At 38.5% G+C, this 27,942-nt stretch overlaps 1 protein-coding gene across 1 annotated transcript; it reads right to left on the reverse strand.

The window, feature by feature from the left end:
• Positions 1-2,852: 2,852 nt before the first annotated feature.
• On the reverse strand, positions 2,853-27,928 carry ANKMY2 (ankyrin repeat and MYND domain containing 2). The gene is made up of 10 exons (XM_080383704.1): positions 27,698-27,928; positions 24,533-24,597; positions 15,993-16,131; positions 14,025-14,123; positions 11,840-12,000; positions 10,378-10,592; positions 9,161-9,296; positions 7,230-7,358; positions 6,657-6,798; positions 2,853-4,410 (listed from the first exon to the last, which is right to left on the reverse strand). Exons 1-10 carry the CDS (start codon positions 27,762-27,764, stop codon positions 4,187-4,189), a joined length of 1,377 nt encoding a protein of 458 aa, XP_080239830.1. The 5' UTR covers positions 27,765-27,928; the 3' UTR covers positions 2,853-4,186.
• Between the last annotated feature and the right edge of the window lie 14 nt (positions 27,929-27,942).

Raw genomic sequence — 27,942 nt, forward strand, 5'->3', positions numbered from 1 at the left:
TTAGATCTCCCAAAGTCATCTTTTCTCTAACAAACTAAATTCCTCCAACCCTGTGATCATCATGGTGGCACCCTCACTGGACCTCTCCTGTTTTTTAAGTCTCTCTTGAATTGAGTTGATCAAAACAGGACAAAGTATTCTGGATGTGGCCTAGCAACTGCCAAGCCAAGTGCCATAGTTACACCTTTGATCTGCTGGATATATTAGACTTTTGTTGTCACTATTTATCTTCACTGCTGGCTGCAGGTGAGCTTGCTGCCTGCACTCCAGACCTCCAGGTCTTTTTGATAGAATTATAGAATGGTTTGGGTTGGAAGGGAGCTTAAGATCATCTAGTTCCAACTCCCTGAGACAGGCAGGGACACCCTCCACTAGACCACGTTTTCAGCAGTCCCAGACAGATGCTTTGGATTACTCCATCCCAGATACAGGACTTCATCTCTGTTACATCTCATAATTCCTTTCACTTTTTTGATATTTTGATGTTAGATTCCTAACTTTTTGATTTCACCTTCCTTATTTTTCTTGCTTAAAGTTCCACACATATTGTAAATGCCCTTAAATTAGCCTCAATTTTGTGATTTAAGAGGTAGATCAACATCTTGGCTTCAATCAGGTTTCGAGAATGTTTAATTTCTCAAATTGAATCAGTCTACACAGAAGCTAGGCCAAACTAAGCTTCAGCTAGCATGTTTCCTTAAAGAGATCCTCTTTAAGTAACTGTCCATTAGGATTTACCGAGTGTAATCCATAGTTTGTCTTGAATCTTTTGAACTCCGACAGCTGACTGTGCTCATGGACATAGTCGATGATGTAATCGTTATGCAGCAATTTCACAATCCCAGAACCTGTAGATTTTACACGTCATAATAGACATAGAAAAGGCTGAATTTAAGAGATTCTCTCTGAAAGTAGACTGTATCCCACTTGGAACCAGACTAACGTAGTAAGAAATGTCATTTCAGAGTAAATTTCGTTGATTTGAAATTTTTGTATCAAATCAGAGGCCCAGTATTTCTGGCCTGGATATACTTCTGCCCTGTCTTCTTTAGATTAAAGAAAAATGAAAGTGAAGGATTGTTTCAGTTTTCTGCACAGAGAATGCTGCAATGCAATGTTTCAACTTCAAAAAAATTATTACAGGTTCTTTTTTAACAACTAATTTAACATTTTCCCCAAAGAATATAGATTTTGGAAAGAAAATACATATTTTACAGGAGTAACTGTTGAAGAATTTTAACATGACTTCTTGTAATCTTTTTGAGGGTATAAATGGGCTCAGAGAAGGCAATGAGGTGATTTATATATATATATATGTATATATAATCTTTGATGGTGAAAAGTCATCAAAACCTCTTAGATTTTTTGGCCCTCCCACTGTTGCATACAGGTGTCCCAGGAATACATATATTAAACAACAACGAAAAAACCTACCGTGGCATTCAGAAGCTCTTCATTCTGTTTGCTACCTGTTCACATTTGTAGTTTGTAAACGTTGGATGCTGCCCAATAAGCCACAATCAGTAGAATCACTGACTGCTGTGTCCACCTTTCTTAAAACGCAACGCTTTCCACATACTCATCCGTTTGAACTTTGTCAAAAGGTTTGAGTCTGTTTTAAAGCCATTGAAAAAAGATAACGTTGATTATTATATATGAAGAAATACTCAAAGGTAATTGCAAATCTTGCTGAACACTCCCTTTTAGTTAGATGAAGAAAAACCTTGAAAATCTACTTGCATCAAAAATCTAAAGTGATTTGAACATGCAACGTTTAGTTCACGAAAACATGTGCTCAGTTTCAGAAGCTTTTATATATTCTTAATTCAATCAGATTTCCCAAGATGAAGAGATAGTTGATAGTAAAAGACACTTAGCCTAAAAGTAAACTAGGGAGCAAGAATTGTGATGAAGCAGGCTAGACAGATTCATAGCTGCTATGTCCTTCTATCTAGCAAAACAGCTGGAGAAATGAGAATTCCATTTTTCCTAGCAGAGGGCAGGAAGGTCTTTCGAATCACGCACCCTTGAAGGTGCAAGAGCGTGTCTGTTGGCTTTGCAATCCACAGCCCTCTTGTCACTTAAAACCTTGCTTAAGGCATCAGTAAATTGCATATGAATTTTCATTCTACTTCAAGTTCCTTATAAGTAACATGTCACAAGATGTTTCCTCCAATTCCTGATTATGCAAGAGAGCTAGTCATTACCCCAGGTTTCTGCAGGACGTATCAACCACGATCCTCCAGCAGAAGAGCTGTCACCAGCTCAAGCTAAGGCAGGCAGGGGAAGCTCTGGAGCTCAGTGTGCACCAGGACCCTGACTCTCCTGAGACTCGTTGCAAAGACAGGGAAGTGAGTGGCCTCTGACTTTTCAAGTTAGGAGAACAAATGCAACTCCATAATCTGCATCAACAATCCCACGCTTTAACACCTATTTCCAATGTTCATGCTCTTTCCTATGGCGTGGGCTTGTCTTCTTTATCAAGAAAAACTGCTGGCTGGCAGAATGAAAGCAGGATTTGTGCTATGGATTCTACCACAGTTCTGAAATCCTGAACCATTTGCCCTAAAGAGCTGGGATTTTCAAAGAAACCCTAAAGAGCCACACATCCCCGTAAGCCCCAGATGTGTAGAATAGGGTAGCAGAAGCACTTCTGCATTCCCAGATCCAAGAGTGGACAGTGACTACATCGTGACTCCTTACTGCAGGTTGAAGCATGCATCTCTTGCTTGCCAACCGTCATGAAATTAAACTTGGATACAGAGTTAAGAGGCCCACGCATGTCAAATGAGAATGTCACTGACAATGACAGGCATTACAGATGCAGTAAACAGAATTGCCACACAGCTCCCTTCTTTTAAAAAAACTTCCCTTTATTATTCACAGTTTACTAATCCTTGAAATAAAAACACAGGTACGTTCCCTGTACAGGTGCATTTATGTATCTTCACTCTTACAGTTTTCAGAATATTAAACAAAAATTTTCAATATATTAGATAGTAAAAAAATTAATAGCATTTTTTCTGCTTTGAGGATGGGTCTTATTCCTCTAAGCTGAAGGATACTGCCATGTTCAAAACACCAGCTATTCAACTAACAATTAAAGAATCTCAGATTTTGCCATCCTTATGCAGCAAGTGGTATTTTCAGTTGTGGCATTCCCATTCATTTCATGAGACGCAGTAGTAAATCTCAGCGAGAACAGCATAGTTAAGGGAAGCTATTTTCTAGATGTGGTATTTAGTTGCAAGCCTAAGTGAAATCCCAGTTGAATCAATCCACACATGAATTTTCCTATCTAATTCACTGTGACCAGGTTCAGCATGAACAATATTAAGCATCTTTTACATTTAAGAAATAATTCATAAGCAACATCCCAGTGTGCTTGAAGGTATCTTTACCTGAAAGCTGAAATTTAGAAACCATTATTCTTGCCAGTCAAAATATTTTAAGTCGTTCTGCTCTTTCCTTCACTAGACTTCAATAAACTTGGAATATTTTTGATCAAACCAACAGTGAAATAATTCTGTTGAAACACACGTTTCAGTCAGCTCCAGACATCTGAAACAGCAGTATCATTGAATAAAATTACCACAAAATAGACACTACTGTTGTGCACTCACTAGTCAAAAATTATTTACAGTAATGTCATGAAGAGTTGAGAATTCAGGCAAGTATTTCAGAAATTTAACTGCTACTGAATTCCTTCAGATAAAGCTTCATAAAGTGATGTAAAAAAAGTAATTTAGCAGTTGGCTTCTTGATGCTTTTAACTACAGTTCTGTGTACTTGCAGAAAAAACCCAACTAAAATAACTTTCTGGTTCTGAAAACATGAGTAATCCAAATCAAATGCTTTGTATTTTTCACTAAGTGGTTGACTAACCACAGATACTCAGAGTTTTTTACTATGCTTACTGTTGGTATACTTACAGATGGATCTAAGTCACTCTAGTTTTTATCATATAATACATACCTATTTTGACAATCTACAACGGAACCTGAAGTACTGATACACAAATCAGCCAGTATTTCATCTCATGATGAACAGAGACATGCTGTTTTTCAAAGGGAGTCTTGCATAAGCCATGCTGTAAGAACTGAGACATGGTCAGCATTAAAAATTCCTTAGGACCCTTGAGGTACAGGGACATAGCCAGAACCCTTAGTCCCTTCCTAGCCCCTTGTTACTCCTCAGAATCTTGAATTTTTTGAAGAGTGATGTCAGCTAAGCCGGTCTCACTTTCCAGTGGACTTCCAGGGTGCAGGGCTAGTGCCTCCATCTCTTTGGTAAGTTCAGGTTCTTCAGTTTGGTCAGTAGCATGATTTGTATCCACTTCTTTGGTAGCATCTGGGCCAAGATCTGACTGTTCTTCACTTGTAGAACTACCCTCTACTAGTTGCACTTCATCTAAACAAAAGAGATATCACATCATCAGTAAACAATGAGTTCATCTGCAAGCAAATATTTTTATTATTGAAGAATAATAATCAGTAGGAAACTTTGCATCAATTAACAGAAATGATTAAACCAAGCTTCATCAAAAAAAGACCTAAGACACTTGAGTTCTGCTTAAGTTGGTCTAAGACTACTCTGAAACTAACCCTACACAAAGCTGTCATTAATTTAGCTTCTATTTTGCCACATTTCTTTTTAATATATAAAGAAACAATAAATGTAGTGTCCTACTCTGTAACTTTCAATTCAAACATACTTCGTTGACACTGTTCTTACAGTTAGGTTTTCAAAGAATAGCTGCAGGCTGTTTAAACACAGAGTCCAGGTGGGCTTTGTTTTTCTTAAAAAAAAAAAAAAAAGCAAATAAAAAGAAAGAGGCATATACATGATTACACAACAAGCATTTTTGCATGTAAAAGACCAAAGCTATTTGCTAATGAACAGCTGACCACAACGAACTGTGGTTGAAGTGAGTCATCCTAAAATTTATAACCTGACTGCACAGAACAGAATCGGCTGCACCTTTACTTTTCAAGCTTTTTTGGGAGAAAAAAAAATTAAAACTTTTTGCCCTGATTCTGCTAAGTAGTGGTTGCGTGCTAGTAATTATGAGAAGAAAGAAGGGAAAGCCTAATTGGGGGCCCAGGCACCTTCAGAAGTAGTTAATCTTGGTTTCTTGTTCTGTTATGACTGATAGCCCGCTTAAAACACTGTCCCAGCTAGCCACAACACTGCCAAAGCCCTGTCAAGGTCTTACTTTGCTATGGAGCCAACTGCCTTAAGCACAGGCTGAAGCACAGACTTCCTTAACGCTCACCCTTGTACAGTGGAAAGTCTTAAACTCTTTGTTTTGCTTATAGTTGCAGCTGTGGGATTTTTAAACCTTTTTTCCCCCCTCATATATAGGATTTGTAGGGGGTGTTACTAGCTTTTTGAAATAAAATTGCTGTTGGCATGAAGAGCTTTGATACAACACCATTCAGAAGGTGACTTGAAGCTAGGATGAATTCACGGTCTTGCTACCAGTACATGATCTGATAAGGTCTACAACACGTTGGCTATATATCTGAAGAAGTTAATGAAGATTAACCTGCAGATAGTGCAGTAGTAACACGTCAAAAAAAGATGTTAGCTTCCCTTTTTAGGCAGGGAGGGGAAAAGCCATCCACCAAGATCCTGTCTCTCCCTCTGAAGAGGACAGCACCTGGCCACTAACTTGTTCGTGAATCTGCAAACGGCTGTATTTGTCACCAGTGCAAGGCATCACGCTGCTCGCAGCTCAGTATGTTTTGCTGTATTGGTACGCAATGTATCCAGGGGTTTCTAGTATCCTTGCCCCCGGCTTCCGCAGTCATCTTGATCCCATGCAACAGCAACTCTTGTTGTAATAGGATCATCACAGGAAGCTGTCGAAAACTTCACCAATAACTAATTTATATCCTGCTATAGTTTTTTGAGCCCAGCTAAAGTGAAAAATACTACCATTGTAAGACAAGTGTGATTTGTCCAGTGCACTTCCACAATCCTAAAAACAAGGGAAGGGGAATCTAGTTAAGTTGTAAAAGAGAAAGTGATTTCACCAACTTTCCTATTATTTCACTTACAGAGACATTGTATCAGAGTAAGTTGCAGGGCGGGGTGTGTGTGTGTGATACTGTGTTTTTTCTCTTATTATGTATTACCTATTTGTTTACTGAAGGCAGAAAAATGCCATTAAGAGTTTATAGACTAATGCTTTCTTTTTTCACACTCAAAGTACACAACAAAATTAACTTGATCCTGTGATTATGAAGAAGAAAGTACTACAGGAGAGTTAACATCTGCATTAACCTTTGCAACTGGAAGGACTGGGCTGCTTGCTTATTATCCAACTTGTCCTAACACTCTTCCAATGAAAGGTAGAGTAGCATGAAACTTCTGCATGACTTTAATGAAAGACTTAGATTTTGAAACAGTGAAGTGTAATTCAGAATGGTTTAGCTGTAGAAACCTGTGTAACTCTAGCATTAAAAAGCAGATTTTAGAAAGTACACAGCATTTGTAAATTGAAAGACTAGAATTCTAACAATTGCAGGTATGCTACAAGAAAGATTTTTCTTTCAAACTCAGCTGTTAAAGACTTTAAGACCTATTACTATTGTTCCTTGTGATGCAGTTAACGCAGCATTAGTTTCAGCAAGTAAACTACAGATCCTAACCTTTCTTTTGCTTTTTTTCTTGTTTCCTTTTTTCTTTGGCAGCTTCTAGTTCTTGTTTCTCATGAATTTCCTTCAGGGTCTTGCAGACTTTTTTGTGGGTAAACCAGTGCATTTTCTGGCAGTTCTGGTTGCAGTACATCACCTGAAAGTTACCAGAGCTATCAATTCATCTTCATGCACTAAAAAAATATACAGTATTATTGCATTTCTTAGTGTACCAAGTTAAATCCCTCTACGTTTAGTACTTAATAGTATTTTTAAGCAATTTTTAAGGTCACATGGAGTGATTCTAACTTATATAAAAATCTATAAAGAATAGATTGTTCGTTAATACTGGACATCCAGAAATTTTACTCTTTCTTCATTCTTAAACATACACACTTGGAAATCCAAATACTCCTACTTGTGTATTTCAGGCATCTCTCCCGTAAGTAGATGGCTTACATATTTTCAGTGCAGGCATACATGCTGTTCCTCTTAAGTCTACACAGTAAATAGACAACCATTCAAAATCCTCAGCACCTCAGTAGCACTACTTTTCGTGATTCATTGCAACTGTTTATGGATTCTTACCATTTTACATACTGAACATCTTTTGTCTGCTCCCTTTCCCCCACAAGTTGTACAGAATTCAGCATCCACAAAACCCACTTGGCCAGTAATAGCTTGCGTAAGTACAGAAAACGCTGTAGGATCAGAACCCTGAAAGGTAAGACAAAAGGTGATAATGAGATTAAAAACCAACACCATCATGAAAACAGACACACAAGAGAAAAACAAAACAAGCAATGGAAGCTTCTGACCAGCCAGCTGCAGCCTCAGTAAAGATGCTGTAGCTGCAAGAACAAAACTAAGTCTTGGAAGTTCAACTAACATGCACAACTTAACATTTATATGGTTAGATAATTTTTTTTTTTATATAGCTAACTTAGTCCTTCGCTTCTGTAGAAGGGAAGATAAAAATTACCATTTTTTTTACTCTGTAAATTATTAATGAAGTCAGTGTTCTTTACACACAGTCACCTACTTGTGGATCATACGCAGCAGCACAGATTAGTCTCAGTGCTGGCACTAAGAAAGGTATTTTACTTGTCACTGCTGCACTGTTGCGCTCAGTGTACTCAGATGCTACAGACCAAATGGTCAGAACTTAACATCTCAAAAACCATTATTTGCATATTATTATTTAGATGTTATTTGCAGTAGCTTTCCCATGCAATACACACAGAAAGATTTTGTATCTTTTACTGGTAGCCATATATTAAGACTATTCTTTTGGGCAATGATTTAAATATTAGATAAAAAGAATGCCAGGTTGCTCCAGCTCTACGTAAATCCTTAAACTGTTAAGACTGCCATGGAATATGCACGATCATAACTACTATGACAATGCTGAGATGCCCAGACTGAATCCAAGTAATTGTGCATGCCAAAGGTCAAAGGCCTCCAGACAAATAAAAATTTATAGCATCTCCTCTTTTCTAGTTCTGCATAATGGACAGAAATCCAATGTAACAAACTGTGTGTCTTTAAAGGCAGAAAAGACTGCAAGCTCTTCGAAGAAAGAAGGGACAGGAAGGAAAATGTTTACTCTAAAGCAAGTCTTAATGCATCATGATGGCTTATGTTTTCACACTGTTTATTTTTCTGGCTTAGACAAACAGTAGAGATTGCATTAAGCCTCAGGACATTTTAGTGGACTTGGCGCCACTTAAGATGGAGGCTATTTTTAATTCACTCAGCATAAACCAAACACGTCACAAAATGGTTCCACTTCCCCAGTGTAAGTGCATATAACATCTAGCTCTCAGAGACCAGAAAGAACATTCTTAAAAAAGAATAGTAACTTGTGTAAAATTCATTATGAAGTAATTAATAGTACTATAATGAAGAGTGTTAGCGGAGGCCTCAGTGGAAAACTGAAACTAGATTTTTTACTCATAATTTTGAGTTCCTAATGTAGATATACATTTTGCTCTACATTGCATCATTTTGCCCCTCCCTGTGATAAAAAGAGCTTCACAGAATGTTTTTTCTATTTCTACCATCACATATTACTAACTTTTCATGTACACTAGAAATACAAACCTAGGAAATTATTCAATCTTAAATTGAATTTAGACATTGTGAAAAAAGGAATGTAAAATGAGTTTCATCTGTGTCTGAAACTACAATTTGTAAAAGTGAATTGGCAAAGAAAAACTGAATAGATATCCCAGAGTAGGAAAAGAAACTCAAGACAAGAAAAAAATTGTTTCGGCTTTCTTTAAAAGCTGAGGTATTTAAGCATTCATTATGGGCACAGGAAAAAAATACTCACTGAAGTATTTTAGAGCATTTTCCTGTAGTATGTAAAATAAAATTCCAGTTTGCCAGGGATCAGGGACATCAAAAACCTTTACTTAATACATTGCAGAAGCTGAGAAACAGAAAGACAGCATCGTTTAAACTGAATTTACTACGCAAGTTGCTTAGAAAGCATTTTCTTCATAGGAAGAACTTACTATTTCAACAGGAGCAATACTTCTCACGAGCTGCTGGAGCAACGTAGCTTCACAGTAAGGAAACTTTCGGATACTTTCTCGAATTAGCTTCTCTTGATATACAGGGAAACCATCTTTATCTCTTCCTTTCAAGAGACTAAATTTTTGAAAACCGAAGTCAAATAAGAAATCACATACTAAATGTTCAAGAACAAACACACAGCATGTTGTACTCTGTCCTCTTTCAAATTACAGAGAAGAATTATAATCCAAAATAATTCGACAACCTCATACGTAAAAGTGTTCAAAATGCAAATTAGATTATTTTTATTCTAATGCAAAATCATTATGAAATATAAGGTAACTAAATGTATGCTCTGAAACTATTACTTACTAATTCAACCACACAGAGAAAAATCATCATCTACAGGCAGACTAGTATCTACATCTGACTGAAGCAGCAAAATGCTTTGTTGTATTTAAAAATGAGCACCGTAAAAATAAACACTCAAGAATGCACGGTACTACTTGAATAATATGTTACAGTCCTGATGCCTCTATATTTATCTAGTTGGCTCCTAGTTTTTTATATGGATCACTGATGAACTATTCAATTTCAGTACGGGAAAGCTGACTTTGTAATTTATTTTCAGGATCTCAAAGAAATCCACTAAAGTCTATGGCCACTTACTTTGATACTTAAGATCAAGCAGCTGGTTTTGTAACCAAGTAGATTCCAAAGATCTAAGTAATTTAAGAGTCCCACATCTCACCCAGAGCCAGTGGGATTTGCAGTTCTCGGTTGCTAAAGTGTTTTTTAAAAAATCCCACCCTGTATGACTGCTGGAGAGCAAAATGGCCAGAGAAATGTTCCCAGATGATTTGTACTGGGCACTGAGAAATTCTTTTTTCAAGCCTGTCACTCCCTCTTTTCTCCACCACATGTTGCTCTCTGCTGCTTCATAGTGTATGTGTGATTGCCAAGCTCTAACCAGTTCCAGCAGGGAGCTGAAACTCTAGGAATGTTTCCTTTGTACCCCGAGAACAGCTAATGCCAATTCAGACAGAAAAAAGCAAGTCAGTGCCACCCTGAAGTGACTGCAGCCGGGATTGTTTCAAAATTTACTTGGCATAGCCTTTAGCCAAGGCAATTCAATCTATAATTACAGTTGTCTTTTGCCGATATCTGTAAAGCTGGTTCATACATATGCCTTCAGACCTCTCTGTAGAATACGTACCTTTTGATAAATCCGTCTAGTTTATCCTCTCGCTCTTTTAGAAACGTAATGCATTTCTGGAAGATGCAACTGATGTAGTGCATTTTCATAGCAAGTACTTCATTCATATCTTTCTGCTTCATACATTTCTCACAAATTAGATCCAGAACCCTGTAACATTTCTGCAGTGCTTCTACTTCGGCCAATAGAGGGTTCTCTTTTACCAGCAACACGATCTATAAGAAAAAGTAAAGATAATGTAATATATTAATAAGGAACTAATATATTAAGTAAATATGTATAATATTATATAATATTAAGTAAATAAAATATATTAGTAAGGAACTAATATTTTTAAACTCGTGCATTAGCATTAAAGGTTATATAGCTCATTGTAGCTAAATTTCAGCTGAGTTTCTAATATTCCTCTACTTCCATCTTATGCAGTTTTCCCGTTTTCAGTCTTTATTTAATATCACTATTTCATAATTCCGCTGTTTTCAGTCATTATTTAGTATTATTATTTTGCATACTGTAATTCACAGTTTCCAGACAAGAAACATTTAAAATTAAGAATGATATTAAAACCAGTAAGGATTTGTTTCAGAATAAGACCTGTAGAATCAAAAGCATTTCAAAAGAAACAGTTACAGAAATTACCACACACTGTTCTAGAAGCTCTTTCCTTTTAACCATCTAAAATAAACCAGACTTGTACGATCTAAGCAGTTTCACAGGACACATCAATCTCACATAAACTTGGAGTACTTCAGGTAGACTAGTAATGCACTGAACTAACCATTTTAAGAGGAAACTGTATACTCTGCTCATTAAATCAGCTGCCACCGGTGCATTACTGTTTTATGTACTGCAGATACCTGGCTGGCAACTGTTGACAAATTCCTGAATGCCAAGCCCAAGGAATTTGTCTTTGAAGCTAGGTGTATTAATTTCCCTGAACTACACTGGCATGTAGTTCAGTATGAACCATAAGAGACATTTTCAGCAAACAGACTAGGAAGTAAAAATAACAGTCTCTTGTGCATACTTTGAGAAACAGCAGTAGCAGTAGATGTTACTATGCTGAACCAGTGATGAAGGTAGGAAGTTACATGCTGAGATAAGCATTGGAAGAACAATGAGATTTTGTTAAGACAGGAAATTGTTTTATGTTCCCACTTCAACTGAGGTGAGGAAAAAAAGAAAGCCAAAAAAGAAAGCAGTTTATGGTCACTGATGTAAAAAATAAGAATCTCTCCACTTAAAGGTCTTAGTTCAAGATTCTGGTGTGTATGAACACTGAAATAGCTTCATTTTTTAATCACGTCTAAATGTTGAGCCTGATTCTTCCTCATTTTCAGAAGTGTCTGAGTTAGTTGATAATGCTTTTGATCTCATTTGGACTCTCAAAAGAGCTGAATGCTTTCTGACGAAGAAACAGTTCCCATGCCAACACACACATACAATTTACATGTTAGTCCACCTTAACAGGATGCATGTTAGTAGTAGTAATAATTTTATGTAGAGGCCCAGCTAATTTCACTGGCAGTTTTGGTTCTTTATCTAAGCCTTGTGGTTTAGTATAGTAGTCCAGCCTTTCACGTGGGAAGAAGTTGTTGATGACAGTCACACAGTCATGTTGACCTAAAGGCACACAAGAAAAAAAATCACCAATGAATTAAAATAATAACACAAAAACAAGTGACCAACCCCAAAGCTAATATAAGCAATACAGGTGAGAATTACCCACAAAGGAGCTTAGCACTGGTTACAGGCAACTCTTGCCATTCTTTTGTATGTAACTTTTATGTTCAGTTAAGTGTAAATTACTGACTCTCAGCAGGAAATGACTTCATGAAATTCCATTTTGAGAACTCTGTCCCCTTCCCACATCCTCTTTCCCTGGTAAGCCAAAACGAAGTGAATAGGTATTTTTACCCAAAGTACTACTATACTAGTAGTCTTATATTGGTGTTAAAATCTTTCCAGAGAAGTTCTCTCCACTTTGTATTTTCAGAAATTAATGATATTTGCATTGAGACTTGGAAGTTTTCAGACAGGCAGTAGTGTATTAACCTAAATTGGGAGAAATTATAAAAACAGAACATGCTTAAAATTTACCAAAAAAAGGACTGTGATGAAATTAACAAGAGAGAAGTTACACCCCCTTCTTGTTTTCTACATCTGACAATATGATGGATTACGTGGCTAAAGGGAAAGTAAAATTTAGCTTCTCTAGTTCAGCACCATATTCTTTAAATTGACTGATTTATCTTGGCACTAACCTTATTAATTAGTAGAAGACAATACAGCCAACCAAACTCCAGCATTTAAAACCATTCACTGTTTTAGAAGAGACTGTTCTAAGCCAACAGAGCACAGTGTAAGACAAATGACAGGGGAAGAAGTATCCTCACTTCCCACACACAGACAGATGAATTAACGTTGATTGGACAGAGAATAAAAAAGGATGGGAATGGATTCCAACGTTCAGACTGTTACAAGTAGCATACCTCAGTATGCCTGAAAATATTTATTCTATCTTGGTAATGTGATGAGATTTTAAACAAGAATTCTCTAAAATTATGTCAGAGAGAACATTCCCAGCTCACTAACAACTCAATTCAGCATCATGTCAGAAAAGACACTCCTAATCAAAGGTATAAATAATAGGAGTGAACTTCTCTGACATATTAAGTTAATAGTTAAGGTTTTGCCGGTTAAACCTCAAGTGAACAATGTCAATCTTTTCCTCTTTAAAAGAACAGAATGAGGCAAGATTCAAATTGAAACCGCACTAACTTGCTTTTCAAGGAAGTTAATCTAAATGGCAAGGTAGGCTCTTGAATCCAGAAGGCAAGGGGGTTCTCAGACGTTTAAGCAATATGAGACAGTTGTGTTGAGGAGAAAATACTGGTCCTCATTTTTGGGAAGGTCATCTGGACAGCAATAGCTGTCCTTAAAATGACTCCATTGTTTCTAGTAATATTTTATTATACCTTCTTGCTAGAAATAAAGTGCTGTATTTGGAAACCCAGCACTGTCAAGGCGGGTAAAGAAGTAAAAAAGGGTTCAGAAAAAAACATAACAGAAAAAAAGCCTGGTTCCATGTTTTGCCCAGGATCATACAGCATACTGGAATAACAAATCTTTTATCTTGTTCTAGTGAAGTTCAGGCCAGGAAGTACTGACTACCTCCAAACAGGTTCCGAGACACCTCCCTCCCCCAAATGCAGAGGGAGAAGGGCAGTAGGTGACTGACCACTAGCACACAGCATGCTAGTGGCGAAGCTCAGATGAGAGTTCCTGACTCCTAGCACTAAATTCATTCCTTCCCACAAAGGAAGCTCCAATTTGTACTGCATTTCAGATACCTCAAACGTTACCAGCTTCCTCTTACTATTTGAATAGTGGTGACATTGCAAATACTTACACACTTTGAGAACAGCATCATCTATTCTTACAAATGAGATCATATATGCTTTTATGAAACAAAGCATGGAAATAGAACACAAATTTACTCTTGTTACAGGATGAGATGTGGAAAAAAGCTGAACTGTGTCAGTTCAGAACAGGTTATTAAATAATGTTTCCCCAATAAAAAGCATCAGATGCTAACATTTAACTCCTTTAGAAATTTAGTAAAGGATAACAGACTTTCACCTTACCCACAAAAGCAGCCATCTGAGCTGCTGTCCTGCCCACAGAGTTGACAACATCAGTCTCTGCTCCAGCCTCTAACATCATCCAGGTGATTTCTTTGTTTCCTGAATTTGGGGGGAAAATATGGGGAATGAGAGAGAACAAAGTTTTAATTCTTTATACTGTAGAAAAACAAGGAGTGAATTTCTTAAAGACCAGGAATAACACTGTGGGAAATGTTCTTAATGCCATTACTTTAAGAACAGATTAACAGAAAGGCACAGTGCTGCCTCCTTATTTATGGTTCCAGAGAGTCAAATCAAAGTAAAAACTCAATTCAGGCAGGGTATAACTCTGCTGCCTGTAACGCACATTCACCTTCCCAGGGAGCTTATGGGAGTCATATACATGTAACTACACTAGAACTTAGTCCCTCTGGATAGCAGTATAGAAGAAAAATTCTATTAATCTAGTTTGACAGTTCAACTACAACATTTGCTATTCTAAGAATAAAAACAAATCCAGTACTATTATGTAGCAGGAGCATAGAGAAGAGAACAGATTGTTCCTTTCTCCACAGCGGGAACTGGGTGTTCAGACTGGGCTAAATACCAAATAAAATTAAGCTAAAATTTGATGGGAAGATTAGATGACTTAATTGGTGCCCTTCAGAGACTAATAAGGACATTTGTCACCACTCTTCCTGGTTCTGCTTTCAAAGGTATTCTTTCTTTATCGGTTTTTGTGCATATGCTAAGTACAGAAAAGTGAATATAAAAAAAGAGAAGGGGGTGGCAGATGGAAATGAATGTTTCTGATTTAAAAACAAAGGCATTGCGTCAGTAGTGCTCATGTACCTTTTGCATTCACAGATAACAGACCTTAAAGTCAACATTCAGAAGAATTCGAGCCCAGGATGACAAGTTAAAAGCTCAGCTGTGAGAAACTGGTAAAAATCCAGCATTTTCCATAAAGCTGCAGTCATTTAACAACCTCTAAGAGTTTGTTCCCATCTATCTGCTGCAGCTCTGGTATTGCTCAATCCCACAGAACACTAAAATTTCCAAATCTTTTTACCAAAGTTTTAGCAGAAAAGCAATCTGATGATCCAGTTCACGTTCATATACACACACAGGCCTTTCTTTTTTTATATTTATGATGAAAGAAGTCAGAGTTTAAACTCAACCTGCTAAGCAATCTTACCTCCCTCAAATCTCCTTTTTTGGGAAGACGTAAGTGGCCTAGTAAAGCAGATACTTAAAACAACCTAATATTACCACACCTAACCTTTTTTAATGGAGTCTTTTTCTCACTCAAGGAAATAATTGTTCATTTCATCCAGGAAAAATAACAGCAAGAGAAAAGCTGCAAACCACCACTAGAGACAGAAGATATATATAGCTATAAGTACTCTCATGAGAAAAAAATGAAAGTGTAAGAGGTGAGGGAAAACTAAACTGAGAAAACATGGTTTTTAAAACTTACTAAATAAATTCTTAAAAGCCAACGAGATAATTCTAAGAATAATATAGAAGAAAGGCAAAATTTGAAAAACACTGGATTGATTTGATAAGCCTCAAATATTACTAAAAGCTAATGACTTGTAGTCTTAAAAAAGGTGGTTTGGTGCAGCATCTTTTTCAGTGTAACATAATATAATTAAACAATGTACCCCATTGCACAAGAAAACAGTGACAGAAGACTGAATTTTGAGTTCTGTAGCAAACAGGACAAAGTATAGAATGACTATATGCTCAAAACAGTGAACAAAATCAATTTTTATATGAAAAAAGATCCCAAGCCTGAACAGCAGCTCTCCTGTTCCCCTGTCCTGATGATTCTACTGGTCTTGACATATTTGCATGGTTCATATAAGTAACAGTAAACTTAAATAATAAGAACATATCAATAGTTTCCTTTAAATTATTAATTTATGGCAAATTGTACCCATCAATGTCATAAAAATCAGTGATCTAAGTTTAGTAAGAAGTTACCTGAAAGTCCAGCAAACATTAAAGCAGTATATCCATGCTCATGTTCGTTGCAGTTAACATCAGCTCCATGACGCAAGAGCAATCTGCACATCTCTACTTTCCCTTTGTACGCTGCATGCATTAACGGGGTCATGCCATGCTACAAAAGAAAGAGGAAGGAAGGAGCATACAAAAAGGGATTAGTTAAATCTCTCGATTTTCATACCATTGATAGTTTTTACTTGTACATACACATTCAGTATAATTAACAAACCCTCACATAATATTGAAGTTAGCAACAGCAAAGGAAAATCTTCATGAAAAAATGTGGTTACAAACAAGTAGATTTTCCATTTCCACGTCAATGTTCTGATTATGCTGTGCTATATATTTGAAAACAGACTACTGTTGAGGGAATTAAAACCATTTACAGCTAATTTGTCACTGACCTTTTTTACAAGGCTTAGTGTGAAAGTCAACTAATGCTTCTGCCAGTGGGAAAAGCTTGTTTTAGATAATTTATCAGGTTCCCAAGTTATTTCTTTTCTCCCCTGCATTATACCCTAAGCAACGAGAAACTTAGGGATAGGCTCTTGTTTCTGCCATTATGATGACTTGCATTTTCTGAAACCCATCTTGCTCATTTTTAGTCATAATTACCAGCAATTGTGCTATCCTCCTCTCTCCCATTTACCCACCCTTTTGGTATTGTGCCTGTGATCTTACATCAGCCAGAGCTCTGAAAGCCCTTGTAAAGACACAGCTCTAACTGGACTTTTAACAACCACACAGCGTCAAACCTTGCCTTTTGATAACCTGCACCAGGACAAAAAGTATTAGCTTCAGCAAGGGAGGCACTGAGTTTTTATTAGAGTTGCACTGGTGCGATTATAAACACAAAGCTTGGCAAACCCTAGGGGAAATTTTCAGAACTAGGGTGAATTGTTAGTGCAGGCTCTCTCCCTCTCAAAGAGCAGGGAGAAGGGCATTTCTGTCTGAGAAAATCGCATGACATTCCATGTTTAGAATTCGATACACTTTCTCCGATATATTTTCCAATATGTTTATTTTTCACTTAACATCAAGTCAGGATTCATGTCACCAGCCAAGACACAGTAATTGCCCAAGAAGATTCCCTAACACTGAATACGAGGCAGCATGCATCAGGTTGTCCCTGAAGAAAATCAAAATGGCGTTTTCTTCCTTTTTTTGCAGGTTAAGGCTGTGTGCATGAATACACCCATGTACACCGCTACTGCAGCTCTCTAAAAGCATGGTAAGGTGACACACTGAAATAATGTAATTGTCAGATTGCACTTTACTGTATTTCTCATTTCAATTTTTGATAGAATAAAACACAACTGAGTTTAAATTCATCTGTATAATTTTCAAAAAATTCCTAGATGTGAGAGAAATTGCAAAAATTAAAATTTAAGAACAATTTTTGAGTATCATTTTAATTATTCCCCATCCTAACTGAAAACAACAAAAAACAATTACCTGATGCATTATATTTTAGTAACCCAAAACATTTTGGTAAATTGCAGTATAAGCTACCATTAAAGAAACGAAAGATCTGAGGAGATCACTTCACAAACATGAAAAAATTTGTGACTGTTTTTACTAGGTTTCATTTGTAGTTCTACAAAAGTTAAGTAAAGGCCTTCTATCCTAATATATACAACATATTATATTATATTATTATGCTATATTATATTTCATTGACAGCAATTTTCATGGGCCAATCCAGTCTGGTGTCATAGTATAGATTCATCTCCTTTAGCAGCCACAAAACGACTGCTGTAAGGGGATATGAACACAGGTTTTTGACTGGAGAAGGAACTTTAAGAAAACAATGACTTTAAGTTTGGTTATATCTTGAATGCCAGCTGTTTAACTTTAAAAGATCTGTCTGAAGATTATAGGACAAAGGAAAGGGTTGGTTTTGGGATAATTTTTTTGTTTGCTTTTTGGTGGTTTTTTTTTGTCATCCTCTCCTCCTGCGAAACTTTTCTTAAAAGCCTTTGATTAAATTTTTAAAGTGTCAGGCTGTTGTGGTGTGAATCAAAAAAACCCATATCAAGCAGAATGGACAGTTGTTAGAAAATTTGATTTAAAGTCACACGAATAGCAGTCTTTCACTATCAGATTAAACAAAAAAGGACAGGCTAGACACAAGCTTATCTGTGGAAGACTTGGTATCCTCTATTATGTCCCTACGCAGAAACTGAAATGACTACAAATATCGGGCTACATGTGAAAGACGGGTCCAGCAACAGTCCGTTTTCTGACACATGACACTTGGATTGTCGATACAACATACTTAAAAGGCTAAACTAGCAGACAGTTTATTAAGCATACAGAGAAAACAAATTATTTATTGTTCCAGTATGGAACACAGGATGAGGAATCAATTTTCTAGCACCTACTATGTAACATTCTTCCAACCAAAGAGCAAGCCTTCTAACCTCATTCCCTAGGACAAAAATTAACCCTTCCCAGTTTCTTGTTTACTTTGCAGGGATGCTATACGGTTTACAGGGAAGAAAATTAACATCTCCTGTCTTCTGCAGGGTTGCAAGTATTCCCTGTAAGTCCGACTGTACAAGGGGAACAGAGTTTGCAGTGCCTCTAAATTGCTTGGCACCTCCCTTGACCAGGTTCTTCAGCTCATCAGCCAACAAGGACTACCTGGTATAACAGGGCTCTGCCTCACGGTACAGCCAGCCCAGCCATTATGCACCACCCTTCCCAGTTCCTGATGTGGAAAATACACCAGAAGCAGACTGAGGGATGGGATTCCAAGAGCTAAATTGACCTAATGCAGCCATTGTAGGGGAACCAACTGAAGAAAAAAAAAAATAATACAAAAATACTACAGAATCAGCTAACAAGGGAAGAAAAGAACACACGGGGTGGCAGGAGGGACAGACGAGTACCAGAACCAGGGAGTTGTTGGACTGCACTGCCATGTGGGGGAAGAAGAAAGCAGGCCTGTCTTCAGCACCTGGGATGCACTTCTACAGGATGGATAACCCCAAATTTATAAAGATAACGAACTGCAAAAGCAACCTTCTCCCTTCTAGGAACTATGAGGCATGTTTTCAACATTGTTTCTCAGCCTTCATTGACACAGGAACTGGGGAGCACAGCATGGCTAGGGAACAAGAATTGGGACAAACGAAACAAAATGATCACAGACGATCTCACATTCCAGTCACCTGTGCATATCTGGCAGAAAACCCGACTATGTTGCCAGCATTTAAACACTCATGCTGACTGTGTAAAAACACAGACATGATACATGTATGTTTTAAAAAGCCACTGTTTTGTGGCTAATGCACTGATGATTCACTACTGAAGTAGCCACAGACTTGTGTTACCCAAGAGAAAACAGGAACCCAAGTGGTCCCAACATTCTCAGTCTTTTACACTTCTCATGCTCGCTCTGTCCATCTTCTCAACTGGAAACTTGGCCAAGAAGATGCACACACAGGCTGGATCACACTGAGGCAGCTCCCTCAGCAGGTATTAGGGTACACCACTACATTGCATGTGTGAATACTAACTACCTAAGTAGAGTGGGAAAGGGCTGTAAAAATCATAGCTGAAAAACTGCTGTAGATACTTGTATGCTGACAAGTGTTAAAGCATCCACCTCTCCCTTCCCAGTTCATTTTGCAACAAGGAACCCAGCCCCACATTAACATAGAAAGCACACCTTATTTTATTCTTTAAATTCAAGGCAACTATACCAGTTCTATTAGTTCAGAAAATTACAAACGAAACACATAGACTGTAGGTTTGGATTTTATTTGAGAAGTTACTAAAAAGGAAATTATGCAAAAAGAACAGGTGCCACAAGGAACACAAAAATGCTAGTTGATGCGTGTCTTCAAAATCATCTCTCCTAAATAAAAAGGAAGAACACTACTGGAATTAGACTAACTCATTAAGACTGGTTCAGGTAGGTATTTGGAATTTGACTGTAAGAACATCTTGACTTTTCACAGAAATGGTACTGAATGCTGCTAGTCTAGAAATACATGACTTGACATTTAATTGGATGAAAGCTTTTAGAAATTTCACTCTTAATGCTTTTGAATAAGGTTTCCTTTACCCATCTTAAACTTATTGCAAGCAGGATTTGGAAAGTCAACAGATACATGCATGAATGATTTTAGCTATAGCCAAGTACGAACTAATGAGAATATGAAATACTGTTCTGTGAGTGTTGATCATAGCTGTAGTTCTACTCCTTTATAGTCAACCTGCTGAGCTGTTGGTTTTCCGTATGTAATACATTAGATTCCTCTGATGATTTTTCTGTTCATCTGCAGCGATGAGAAGTTAAAGTCTACATCAGTTAGCAACCTGAACTGAAACCAGATAATTCTTAATAGCTCTTGAATTTTCTTTAGTTTGTGCATTTTGAAATATTATGTAAAAAACATCAAAAGACAGAACACTCTCTTCTCAATAAAGGCCAAAGATCTGGGCATTTTCTGCTAGCATAGGTAGTTCACACTGAAATAGCAAGACAGATTAACTGAAGAACCACCTACTGAACATAATCAGTATAAGTAAAGCTACACATCTCATACACAAATAAGCAGGCTGCTGCTGTAATTCACAGAAAGTATTCAGTTCTGTAATTAGCATACAGAAGTGGACTGTTTCTAAAAGACTAATTTTATTACAAAGTGAACAGCTGAATTACCAAACTAGAGGAAAAAAGCAATGCTGCTAAATACCAAATAATAGTTCTCTATGTAAGATTATGAATGACCTCAAATTTTTTTAAATACAGAAAAACTGTGAAGCCTTTTCAGGTCAAGTCTCTCTGCTTGATCTGCAGAAAATACGGGATTGTAGTGCTACCGTGGTTTTTTGCAACTTTAGCTACCAACATGACTGAAAAATTTCCACAGTTAGAAAACCCATGTGCTTCCTCTGCCTTTCCATAATAATATGAAAGTTCTTAGCCACACCCTGCAAATGAATGGGGTTAAAGTCAGCAAACTGCCACTGTGAAGTCACAACACTATGTGCAAGTTCTGTACTCCCAGGGGAAAGAAAATTCCTGAATGCTTTCTTCCATGCTACGTATCCAAGTTAGCAACCACTCCATCTAGAACAGGACAAAAAATAAGAAAGCAGTGTGCATTTAAATGAAATATATTTGTGTTTATTTTGCATCTACTTCCATTGCCCATCTATTTGTCCTAATATTTTGGAACACCAGAGTTAAATACCCCTGAAGCTGTAAAGTTGCCAGAGTCAAACTGCTAAGACAAGTTTTGTGGAAGAGCTATGTACTTCTTTGTTTTCCTAAAGACAGCAGTTAAGCCTAAAACCTTTCCCTTCTTTGACTACCTAAATCAAGAAATAAACAACAACAAAAAAATGGATTTGGTCAGAAAGGATGCTGGAAAAAAAACCAGGACTATCTGCTGGATATCTACAACCTTCTGGCAGACTGGAATCTAATTAAAGGGATCTTACTCTGCTTTCAAGCGACCTACTGTTCCCAGGACAGCACTGCAAATAGGAGGTGGTGAAGGGCGAGTAAGTCTTGGCACATGGGCAGGACAAAAAATAAAAAAAAAATAAAAAATTGCTCCTCGAAGTCTATTTGCTTAAGCGCATGTAACAACAGCAGAAGCAATGCTGAAATACTGTGTCCAGCTCATGCCTACATTTTTGAAGGAAGCAGCTGAAACAAATGGAAAGGATTTGGAAAACAGCTATGATTATAGCTCAGTTGCTGAAGAAACATAACTTTAGGCAAGGTACTTAAAAAGTCACTGCATTTGGAAGATGTTAAAATATGACTTGGTCCTCATCTAGAGGTACATAGAGAAAAGATTGCAAATTGTCAGTAATCTACAAGAACACAGATCTAAGCAGTTAGAATATATGGTCAAACAAAAAACTAAAGGAACATCTTACATTTTTATTTTTTAAATATCAGGAAGCATAGTATGTAACAGTCTGCTTCTGAATGCTGTGGATTCTCCAGCCTGTGGAAATTATTAAACTGCCATGTTTACTGTAACACAAACAGAAGCAGAACTACATTAAACCCATGCTCATTCTGTGGATTCCCTCATGTAAAAAGGGCTGTAAGGAACGAAATTAGTTCCTCGTTCACAACTGAATTGCACTCCCATTTTAGTATCTAAGCATTTAATTTTCAGGGCTGTTTCCTCACTTCTTAACATTAACGAAATAAGTAACAGTAGTAATATAAATAATAAGTGAATTTCAGGATCAACAGCTAAGGTATAAGAGGAAGAAAATACAACGTGATGCATTCAAAGCAGTCTGCCATTGGGGCAATGCTCAGTAACAGATGAAGCTAATGTTTAACTGGGGGTTCACAAACTCTATGCATAGATATTAGAGTCTCTTCTCCCAAGTAAGAAGTGACAGGAAAAGAGAAACCAGCCTCAAGTTGCACCAGGGGAGGTTTAGACTGGATACTAAGAAAAATTTCTTCACCAAAACAGTTGTCAAGCATTGGAACAGGCTGCCCAGGAAGCAGTCAAGTCACCATTCCTGGAGGTATTTAAAAGGTGTGTAGATGTAGCACTTCGGGACATGGTTTAGTAGCAGACTTGGCAATGCTAGATTGGACTTTACAGTCTTAAAAGTCTTTTCCAACATAAATGATTCCATTAAAATAAAACATTAGAAGGAAAGCGGTCTAAAATAGGAAAATTCTAAAACTTGACATGACTGACGGATTAAGAATCCTAAACAAATTCGAACCCTTTCTTTATCAATATCCATCATTACACACTACTCTTGGGGATTAAAAAGACGACTACAAGAAGTCCATTGCATGAACTTTCGAATCTTATGTGCCTTGAGTGTAGTCAGGTGTGAGCATTACACAGGTCTTGTTAATACTGTTCTTCTTTAACAATAGCCTGAGGCACCAGTCAGTTATGGATTCTACTAATAAACCATACCCTCTCAAACAGTAATCCTGCATGTTGCACTAATACTACATCAAGCGTGCAGTCATTCAGCACTAGTTCAACAATCATACTAAAAAAAAAAGCTTTTAAAGTCCATGCAATAAAGCACACTTGCAAACATACTTACATATATCATGGGTTCTTAGAAGCTTAGTTTGACTAGTTTGTCAGAAACTTCTTGAAATTCATCCATTAGAAATGAAGGTTTAAATATTTTAACTGTATTTAAGAACAATCAGAAAATGGATCTGTTGGCAGCGCAAAAAAGGCTAACAATACTCCATGATATTTTTCCTCCATTCAGTATTCATGAGACCAAATGTACAATACCCTGTCCAATTTGGGGCATTCCAGTACAACAAAGACATGGATAAACTGCAAGTTCAGTGAAGTACCACCAAGACATGGTGAGAACTTTAGCACTTGTGCAGTGAAGAGAGGATGCAGGAACTGGGCTTGTTCAGCCTGGAGAAGAGATGGCTTTAGTGGTACCCAACAGCAGCCTGCCAGTGCCTACAGAAAGATCACTGAGAAGGCCAAACTGTTCGGTTACAGTGGCACAAGGGCAAGAGACAATAAGCCTAAGATGAAACAGAGGTTCAGACACAAGGGTGAAACATTTTCACTGTAAGCACAGTAAAGCAGTGGAAAAGTTGCCCAGAAATATTGTGCTGGCTTCATCCTTAGAGATTTACAAGGCCAGACAGGATAAAGCTCAGAGCAATCTCATCAGACCTCAGAGCTGAAGCTGCTTCAACTGAGAAGCTGAACCCCAGCTTCTGAGGTGCCTTCTAGTCTGAATTTACCAGTGATCCTATGAAGTGGTAACATTGGGGAAAAAACACAAACTGACATCTAAATTGATAAATTACACTTTGATCTAACATGCATGGTGGGCAATTAGTTTTGTTTCCATGTTAACACTTCATATTACTGTTGCATGCTTTAAAAAAGACATTGCAAAAAGAAAAAGAGTAAATAGGTATGAACATCACACAAGGTTCCTTTCTCCACAAGCATCCTCCCACCTTCAGACAGCACTCAAGGTTTTTATCTTTTACCTGTCTATCATGTGCCATTGCAAAGGACAGTGTGTTTTCCACTTATGACCTAGCTGCTCACTCTCCAAGTATGTTTATGATTCGGCAAAGATGAGGCTTTGGGTGATAAGCTGCAAGCGTGATGTGGGGACAGGTATTCTTTACCCAGATAGTCTGCTGCTATCTAAGCAGATGGACTACAGTTTGGTGAACATGACAATAAGTCAGGGAGCATCTCCACGTGTCCTGCTGCAGTGTTCATCTTACCTTACAGACAACAAAGTTCATGCTGGAACTTCAGAGAGAAAACAGTGTAGTAATGAAAGTAACATTAATCTTTAAACTGTTTTTTTTTTAAAAAAAAAAAATTAAGAGCTCTTCGAAGGTTCATTACTCAGCTGCAGGCTGGAAATATCTTCAGAGTAACTCTGATTTCCCGGAGTCTGTATAGCAATGCTATTTAACAAGAAGCCCTTCAGACCTAGTATTTTCCTTGCTGAACCCCCAGCATAACATTTGTACAGTTTTGCTGTACCTCATCCAAGCAATTGACACGGACATTCTTGTGGCCCAGTAGCCTTCCAGCTTCCTCGGTGTTTCCTTTAATTAAAAAAAAAAAAAAAAAAAAAAAAAAAGACAGAGAGAAAGGGAATAAGTTGTGAATCAAGAGGAAAAAGTTCAGTTCCATTCCCAATCAGAATCAAAATCTTTGTAGATTAACCACTTGGGATGTAGATTAACCACCAATAAATCAACTGCACTCAGTAAAGAGGTTTAGGATGAAGTGTTCCGTTCTAGATGCTAAAAGCCAAGCGTCAAAGAGTAGTCTGGGAGCACGCACTAGATGTAAACATCCATTTTTCGGTGAATTAACATATCTACACACACACACACACAAACAGGACACTAATATGTCTCTTCATAAACAGCACCAGAGCCATTCTGAATAAGTAAAATGATACTGAGCATTTTAACGCATTCTGTACTTCGACTTCTTTTGGAGCGTCTTATGTTCAAAAGAGCTATCTGAAGTCTCACAAAAGGAAATGATCCCATTTTAAAGGCTCTTCTGGTCTGAATGAAACATGCTTTATCATTTACTCACATCTTTACTGTTTAAATTTGAAATTTGCAACATTCTACCTCCCAGGTCCACAGAAGTGGAAGAAATTTGCTTTTGGTAATAGAGAATAGAGGTGGAAAGGACAAGGACCAAGGTAGCTCCATCACTGACATTTCTAAAAACTACCAAATGTTAAGTAGACTGAAGTCTGAAAAAAAAAGAAAAATATGTGCAAGGAAAAATGGGCTGTAACTTTGTATTTTTCCATTTGCTACAAGAATTCTTCCAGTTAAGCCACAGATCTAAGCCCATTGAAGGGCTATTCAGTAATGCCAATGCAGCTTCAACAGGCATTCAAATAGAAATAAAAGAATATTAAAAGAGTCTAAGTTTGGGGAATTACATTTATTGCAAATTAACAGAAACTTCTGATCATTGATTCAATCATAAGCAAAGCTCTTTCAGCAGTGATGCACTTAATAAAAGTATTACATCCCTCATTTTAATGACAGGCTTCATCTTCACTGTATCACAAGGAGGTGCTATTCCAGCAAATTTTCAGCAAAGCAAAGCAGCTCTTGCAACTTCAAATGAGTTTCCCCTCATTTTCTTTCAAAAAACATTACAAATAGTAGAAATAATTTCTTTTCATAAAGCTTTTGGTGTGGTTTAACAATACTAAACATATTTCCTTACCCTTTTTTGATTTTTTTTTAAAGAAAGAAAGCCAGTCACCTGAGTCATCTCACACACTTGATAAATACACAGTAAAATACACTGACTGACAGTCAGGGCACTTTCAACTAGCCTGCTCCCCCATATACATTATGAACATGTGAGAAGCTTCTTAGGACCTGGAGTAGTTTTCAGAAGAACATCTTAGCAAAAGATCAAACATCAGAAAGAGCAAGTCTTCAAGGGGTTATCTTCAAAGTAAATGTTAATGCAAGTAAAGCAAAGCAAAGTAGCATTTACAAGTTCAGAGTTCTGTATGACAAAACACTGAAGGATTTCCAAACAAGACACTAAACTGATGGAAGTCAGACTTCTAGAATTGCTAGCGCTTAAAGTTGGAGCTGTTCATAGTCGTGCATGGTAGGAGGCCAAGAGAAAACAGGCAGAAGTTGAAAGCAAAAGAAGCTTCAGACTGCATATAAGGGAAAACATTCAGGATGAGCCCATTAAGGCAGCAGAACAGGTTGCCCAGAGACACTGTGCAGCCTCCATCCTTGGAAGTTTTCAAGTCCTGATAGGGTAAAGCCCTAAGCAATCTCATATGACCTCGTAGCTGACTTGTTTTGAGCAGGAGGTTGACCTAGAGACCTCCTGAGGCCCCTTCCAACCTGAATTATCCCATGACCCTAATCATAAGCATCAGGTAAGTTAGGCAGAAGTGTCTGCAAGATGAAGGCCTGAAACTCTGATTAAAGTGAGTCAGACTGATTCTGATCCACCATAAAGTCATTGCGGACCGTCCTATGCTTGTGTCTCTAACACAGAGGAACATTTAAATACAATTGAGAGTAAAGCCCCAAAAGTATAAATGTAATTTCTTACAGGTTCAAATTGCCTCAAAACTACATATAGAAATGCATGAAATACATATCACGTATTTTTAGTTTACCTCCAACTAACAAACAGTGCTCACAAATTTTCAAAATACCATTTGGAGTATAACTTTTTAGACAGGGCTGTGAAATTAATTTTGCTGGACCACAAAACCCAACTGTTACACCAAGTGTGACATCAAGCTCCCCAGCAATAAGCATATGCTCCACAACCTGGAAAAACTACAACACTTTCAGGAAATGCAAAAATAAAACAGTGTAAGGGATAAGAGGTGCACAATACCTTGGACAAGCTCAAATTTTGTCAGTTTAAGAACACCCTGTCTGCAAGGACATCCTGGTGTGGCAACAGCACATAGGGAAATCTGTAACAGCCTAAGCAACTGGATTATCCCCAAGAAATTATTTAATATTTTTTGCACAACATATTAATAGAAGTCAAAAGATAAATGTCAACGGCCATTACCAGCATGAATAGACGTAAGAAAGATGTAAGCTTTCCTTGGCAGAGTTAAACCTTCCCAGCTGGCCTTGCCCAGCCCGAAGCGTACAGCCCCGCGCCCCCCTCCGCGCCCCCGGGGGCACAGCCCGCCCGCGCACGGCCAGCCGAGGGCAGCGCGCCCCCGCTGCCAGGGCACAGCCATCTTCCCCGGCAGGCGAAGGGAGCCGGAGCCCAAAGGCGGGGGCTGGAAGGCCGCATCGCGGCCCCCCGAAAACGGCGACCCGAGGCGCCCTGCCGAGCCCGGGGCCTGCCCTTCGCCCGCCGCCACTAACGCCGCCGGCAGCGGTGGCGAAAGCCTGCCCTCCTGGGGTACAAGCGGCGGGGCCGGCGCAGCGGGGGGAGCGGCCGGCCGGGCTCTACAAGGCCCACCGGAGCTGCAACACGGCCCGGCCCGCGGCGGCGGAGCGCAGCCGAGGAGGTGCACTGCGCCGCACAGACTCCGCCGAGAGGGGCGCCGGCGGCAGCCGCCCCCACCCACGGCCAGGAGGCGGAGGCGCCGGGGCCAGACCCGCCGGGGCCGCGCTACCGCCCACCGCCACGGAGGGGCGAGGGCCCAGCCGGGCTCACCTGTGGCGATCACTGCCAGTAAATCCTTCTCCTCCGGGCTCAGGTCACCTCTCCTGGAGGGAGCCATCGCGCCGCCCTGCCTCCCGCAGGCGGTAAGGCCGACTCGGGACGGTGCTGCCCAGCGAGGCGAGTGCAGCCCGGTCGCGACGACGGGCCAGGCCCGACAGTAACCCCCGCGCAACCCCTCCCCGCAGCGGGCCCGGCAGCGCCCGCCCCCACCCCGCTCCGCTCCTCATGGTGACTTC

The sequence above is a fragment of the Falco punctatus genome (assembly GCF_963210335.1).
Source record: "Falco punctatus genome assembly, chromosome: 4".
Taxonomy (NCBI): Eukaryota; Metazoa; Chordata; class Aves; order Falconiformes; family Falconidae; genus Falco; species Falco punctatus.

Coding starts and splice junctions, on each gene's coding strand:
- ANKMY2 (XM_080383704.1), bottom strand. CDS start 27,764: ATGGCTCCCTCCAGGAGAGGTGACCTGAGCCCGGAGGAGAAGGATTTA. Junction 9,297..10,377: donor CTAGACGGATTTATCAAAAG/GTACGTATTCTA, acceptor TCAAAAATTTAG/TCTCTTGAAAGGAAGAGATA. Junction 6,799..7,229: donor GATGTTCAGTATGTAAAATG/GTAAGAATCCAT, acceptor GGTAACTTTCAG/GTGATGTACTGCAACCAGAA.